At 50.4% G+C, this 5,830-nt stretch overlaps 1 protein-coding gene across 2 annotated transcripts; it reads left to right on the top strand.

Annotated features, from left to right (window-relative positions):
- Positions 1 to 1,114: 1,114 nt before the first annotated feature.
- ASGR1 (asialoglycoprotein receptor 1) lies at positions 1,115 to 5,830 on the top strand. Of its 2 annotated transcripts, XM_060290820.1 has the most exons (8): positions 1,115 to 1,421; positions 1,549 to 1,644; positions 1,716 to 1,787; positions 1,974 to 2,060; positions 2,162 to 2,313; positions 2,389 to 2,495; positions 2,643 to 2,762; positions 3,959 to 5,830. In XM_060290820.1, the coding sequence occupies exons 1-8, from the start codon at positions 1,205 to 1,207 to the stop codon at positions 3,990 to 3,992; spliced, it is 885 nt and encodes a 294-aa protein (XP_060146803.1). In that variant the 5' UTR covers positions 1,115 to 1,204; the 3' UTR covers positions 3,993 to 5,830. The 2 variants fall into 2 exon arrangements, with proteins under 2 accessions (XP_060146803.1, XP_030718136.1); XM_030862276.2 differs by lacking the exon at positions 3,959 to 5,830 and having other exon boundaries at positions 2,643 to 3,053.

Below are 5,830 nucleotides of genomic sequence, written 5' to 3'. Positions count from 1 at the left end.
ACAGAAAAAGTGAGGGGAGGCCTCCCCCCATTTCTGAAAGGCGAGCATTAGGTGGCTCTCGCTCTCTCCACTCAGCTCCTGCTTCTTTCTGTAACCCCGACTCTCCCTGGTCTGCCCCACTCACAGGGACACAGCGTCTGAGCCGCCTCTCTTAGGGGAGGTGCAGGGTGTAGGGCTGGATCTCCCTTCTTGGTGACGGCTGCCCCCAGGCTTCTGCATGACCCTCCTGTCCCTCACCTTGTCACCGACTTCTCAGGACCCTGGGGACGGGGGCGCCCAGGGCCGTGGGACTAACTGGAAGAAGTTAGGCCTCCTTCTTCTTTCCTCTTTCAACACCCTGTGAGCCTTGGCCAACTGTGTGAGTGTGTGTGAGTGCATGGGTGTCAGGGATCAGTTTGGTCGAGGGGAAGATTTCTGGGATGGCTCTGAGGGATCTCTGATTGGGGGAGGATGAGGCTCTCTTACATCAAAAAGCAAGCCCCGGGCTTCCCTGGTGGCGCAGTGGTTGAGAGTCCGCCTGCCGATGCAGGGGACACGGGTTCGTGCCCCGGTCCGGGAGGATCCCACGTACCGCGGAGCGGCTAGGCCCGTGAGCCATAGCCGCTGAGCCTGCGCGTCCGGAGCCTGTGCTCCGCAACGGGAGAGGCCACAACAGTGAGAGGCCCGCGTACAGAAAACAAACAAACAAACAAAAAAAGCAAGCCCCCTTTCTTTCTCCTGCAAGCAGGGATGTTGCTTCGGCTGAGCCAGGATGAAGTTCTTGGTGGATGGGAGTGGGCAGCGACTTTCGATGGGGGAAGGGACTGCCGGCAAAAATGGAGGGGAAGCCCCTATATTCCAGCTCACTGGGACAGGGCTCCCGGGTGGGAGCAACTTGAGGGACCTGAAGTCTGGCTACTCCGCCTCTTTCCCTGTGCGCAGCCAAAGAGGAGTGGGATTCGAGGGGTGACCAAGAAATCCACTGCTCTTGCCCCACCTGCAAGGCGCCACCCCCCCCCCCCTCCACCGTCCCCAGTCTCCTCCAGCTCGCAAACTCCGTCCATCCTCCAGGCTGAGTTCTGAGGCTGCAGTGACTCAGCCAGGCCAGCAGGTGTCAGCAAAGGCCCAGGGCCTGGGTAGGGCTCCGGCGGGTCAAAGCTTCGCGCCCCTCCCCACCTCCGGTTGCCTCTGGCTTTTCCCGGCCGCCCACCGCCCAAACTTCTTCATGTATAACGTTCCTCCTAGTCGGCTAGAGGAGGCTCAGACTGCCCTCCTTCTAGGACCCCAGAGCTGCCCCAGGCTCCTGATGCCCTCTCCTCTTGCAGGGCTGCCTCCTCCCCACTCACTCTTTCGGCGTCTCTGCTCCGGACCCAGCCTCATCCTGATCTCCATCGGCCTTAGCCTCCTGCTGCTGGTGGTCGTCTGTGTGATCGGATCCCAGAGTGGGTTCCCTGGGGGTGGGCTGGGAAGGGAGCAATGTTGAGGGTGGGTGGGTAGGGGACGTGCTGGCTGCTGTGATGGTTGACACAACCTCCTAATTTTGTCCAATCCACACCCTCTTCTGCCCAGACTCCAAGCTGCAGGAGGAGCTGCGGGCCCTGAGAGAAACGTTCAGCAACCTCACAGTGAGCACGGAGGCCAAGGTCAAGGCCCTGAGCGTCCAGGGTGAGGAGGGCTGGGGCTGGGGGGGCTGGGAACGTAGGGACATTGGGACACTGAGCAAGTCTCTCCTCTAGGAGGAAATGTGGGCAGAAAGATGAAGTCCCTGGAGTCCCAACTGGAGAAACAGCAGCAGGACCTGAGTGAAGGTCAGCGAGGGAGCGTGCGTGCGCGCGCTTCCGCATGCAGGATACAGGGGTCTCTCAGGCCAAACCAAGGGGCCTTACGGCAGGAGCGTCTGTGATCCATTTTCACGCCCCAGCACGCAGACGACAGAGCCTTCCCAGTCCCCTCCCCCACTCATTCCCCTCCCCCTCTGCCCTCCGTCTCCCCAGATCACTCCAGCTTGCTGCTCCACGTGAAGCAGTTTGTGTCTGACCTGCGAAGCCTGAGCTGTCAGATGGCCGTCCTCCAGGGCAACGGTGAGGGGGTGGGTGCTGCCCAGCCCCGCTTTCCTGCCCACTTCCCCTCAGCCCCTCACCCTCCCTCTGCCTGCCCCCGCCCCCACCCCCCACCCCCCCAGGCTCTGAAAGGACCTGCTGCCCGGTGAACTGGGTGGACTTTGAAGGCAAATGCTACTGGTTCTCTCGCTCGGGGAAGCCCTGGCCCGAGGCTGAGAAGTACTGCCAGCTGGAGGACGCCCACCTGGTGGTGGTGGGCTCCTGGGAGGAGCAGGTGAGGGCCAGGCGGGGCACGGCTGGGAGGCTGGCAGGTCTAAGGAGAGATCACCAGCCCCTCCTCTCTCTCCAGAAATTTATCCAGCACCACATGGGCCCTGTGAACACCTGGATGGGCCTCACTGACCAAAACGGGCCCTGGAAATGGGTGGACGGGACAGACTATGAGTCGGGCTTCAAGTGAGTGTGTGCGCCCCACAGCTCTGCCCTCCGCCTGTGCCCCAGCCTGGCCTGCGTCCCAGCCTGGCGGGTCCCAGGGCGCCAGGGGCTGCTCGGCTTGTCTGAAGGTCTGGGCCCCTCGGGCCTGCATCCATCTGGTCTCTTTAGGAACTGGAGACCAGAGCAGCCGGACGACTGGTATGGGCACGGGCTCGGAGGAGGTGAGGACTGTGCCCACTTCACGGACGACGGCCGCTGGAACGATGACGTCTGTCAGAGGCCCTACCGGTGGGTCTGCGAGACACAGCGGGACAGGGACAGCGAAAACTAGCAGCCTCCTCTCCCCCTAATTTATTTCCTCAATGCCTTTACCTGCCATAGGGCTCCTGGTTTGGGGACCCTCCTATCTGGGGGCTTTTGGATTTTCATCTAAGATTTAGAGGGAAGGGTAGTGTCTGAGGAATGTAGACTGATGTTTGGAGGGGCGAAGAGATTGAAACCCATGCCACTTTCTGTGGTTTGCAGGTTATTATTGTCAACTTGTTTTTTAGAGTAAAAAGAAGAGAACTATATGAAATATTCTGAGTTGTCTTGTTGTTGGGGATTAGGAATTGGGATTGGGCTGGTTGGCACTAGATAGCCTTGGGCAGGCAGCGGGTCATCCTGAGAACTGTCTGGGCTTTGGGCCAGGTGGCCTGGATTTGTTATTTACAGGTATGTGAGTCAGGGCAAGTTATTCTGCTCCCTGAGTCTCAGCTGTAAAGCGGCATTCGTTACTGATGTTACTGAACTCAGTTTGGGCTGCTCGTCTCTCAAGGATCCAATCCTGAGAGACAAGTGCTGGGTAAAAGGAAATATAGCTTTACTGAGGAAGCTGGCAGTCCTGGGGAGGAGGTGGACTCATGTGTCAAAGAACCAACTTCCCCTTGCTGATCAGGGCGCACGGGCTTTTAAAGGGGAGTTTCATGGGTACATAGGCAGGGCAGGGGGCTACATGCAGAACAGCACGGTTAGCTCTGATAATCGCCTTGAAATTGGTCATGCGGAGGTCTGATCAGCATCATCTTGATTGTTTCAAGTACAGTTAATCTTCAGTTCCAGGGTCGGTTTGTTCCCATTTCCTTGAGGCCAGTCCTTGAATCGTACAAGGTGGAGCAGCTTGTGTCGTGACTACAGTCTGGTCACTGTGCAGTTAACTTTTTCCATTTGGTGGTGGTTTTAGTATCTGCAAAACAACTCAGGAGTGTGCCTCAGACACTATTGTCTATGTCCTTCAGGGAGGAACTAAAGATTCTGTGATTCTATTGTCCTAATCATTAACTTCTTAAGCTTGTTTTTTTGTGACTCGGGAGGCTTGGGAGAGTACAGCATTTTATTATTATTATTTTTTAATAAACAAGAGACGGGGGACATGGAGGGGCTTTTGTACCTGGGAGGTCCCCGCAGGGTCCTGCTTGGTTTCACTGGGATCATCCTACCTCCAGCCATGCCCCCAGGAACAGAACCACCCCAGTGTGAACAGAAGCAGCATCCACAGTTAGGGAACAAATATAACAAATGCAAAGGTGAACCCACAACCCAGAATCACCAACATGGGAGGAAAACCAATACCATGGAAGAGAAAACCACAGCAAATAGAATCCACAACCCAGATGGGAGTTAACAGGACAAACAGATGAAGACTTTATGGACGCTTATGGGTTTATCAACCAAAATGGACAAATTAACCCACAGATGAGACCTCCACTAATTCTAAAAAGGATCAGTGCTCTGACCACAATAAAATCAAGTTAGAAATAAACACAAAAGTATAGCTAAAAAAGATCTGTCAACATATACATGACTCACCATCTTTCTAGATAACTTGAGTTTAAAAAAAATAAAAATGAAACAGTCAAGTGGTTTAGAAGTGAACAAGGAGAACACTACAGACTGAGATTGTGCGACGGTATAAAGCAATTCCCCAGAGGAAAAGTATATAGCCTTAAGCACACTTATTAAAAAAAATAGGAAAGGCTGAATGGAAATAAGCTTATTTTTAACTTAAGACACTTGAAAAAAGCAAAACTTAATGCACTAGAAAATAAAAATGTAGATATCATCAGTAAAAACAAAATCTGATTCTTGGAAAAGGTAAATAACAAATATGAAGGAGAATAAAGGAAATACAGGTACATGATTTTAGAAAGGAAAAAGGTTACAGAAGAACAGATATGGAGGATATAATTACGTAACACTCTCTGATTTGAAACAGCAGAGTACAGACAGTTTCTCCTACCATTGTTGTAATTCTTAGGTTAATCCCTTAGAAACAGAGCTTTTAACTTCCAAATTTATAAAGGGGAAAAAATGAAGAAAAAACATTCTAAAGGGTGGCAGGAAAGGAGAGAAAAACAGAACAGGTAGATAAGAAAAATCAAAATAAAGAGTTATGAATCCAAATATGTTGATGATTATATTAAATACAAAAGACTAAATAATCTGTCATCTATCTATCTATCTACCTCTTTATTTATTTATTTTGGCTGCACTGTGCGGCTTGCGGGAATCTTAGTTCCCTGACCAGGGATTGAACCTCGGGTCACTACAGTGAAAGCACCAAGTCCTAACCACTGGACTGCCAGGGAATTCCCTAAATTATGTTTTTAAAAGACATGAACTTACAGACAGAATGAAAGGTAAAGTCCAACCACATGCCCAAGAGACACATCTAAAGAGAGAGGTTGAAAGCGAAAGTATGAGAAAGATATGTTAGGAAAATTCTAACCAAATAATTATCTTATTTTTAAAAATTAATTTATTTGGTTGTGCCAGGTCTTAGTTGTGGCATGCATGTGGGATCTAGTTCCTTGACCAGGGATCGAACCCAGGACCCCTACATTGGGAGCGTGGAGTCTTAACCACCGGACCACCAAAGAAGTCCCCAGATAATTTTCTTATAAAGTACACTTTATAACAAAAATTATTATTCGAGATAAAGTGGGTCATTTCCTAATGATAAAAGGTTTAGTTCAACAGGAAAATACACCAATGTTAACTATATGTGCACAGAATAACATGGCCACAAAATACATGAAATAAAAAATCTGGAAGTACAAAAAGACAAATCTATATTCATAGTAGGAGATTGGAATGCACCTCTGTTGGTAATTGATGTATCAAGCAGACTGAAAAATCACTAAGTATACAGATGTTTTGAATGCCAGGTTGAAGTATAATGATCCAATGGACACATTTAGTATAGTGTACTCACCAGCTACAGAATACTCATTCTTTTCAAGTATACTGGTACATTTTTTAAAAAATTGAGCAAATACTGGGCCATAAGGCAGGTTTTTTTAAAAAATAAATTTATT

The sequence above is a fragment of the Globicephala melas genome, chromosome 20, assembly GCF_963455315.2.
Source record: "Globicephala melas chromosome 20, mGloMel1.2, whole genome shotgun sequence".
NCBI lineage: Eukaryota > Metazoa > Chordata > Mammalia > Artiodactyla > Delphinidae > Globicephala > Globicephala melas.
This window is presented reverse-complemented; position numbering and strand designations above follow the sequence as displayed.

Bases quoted from the DNA above. Each gene is read 5' to 3' on its own strand.
- ASGR1 (XM_030862276.2), top strand. From the start codon at position 1,205: ATGTATAACGTTCCTCCTAGTCGGCTAGAGGAGGCTCAGACTGCCCTC. The intron at 2,061-2,161 runs GTGAGGGGGTGG...CCACCCCCCCAG, and splicing joins GGCCGTCCTCCAGGGCAACG to GCTCTGAAAGGACCTGCTGC. The intron at 2,314-2,388 runs GTGAGGGCCAGG...CTCTCTCTCCAG, and splicing joins TGGGCTCCTGGGAGGAGCAG to AAATTTATCCAGCACCACAT.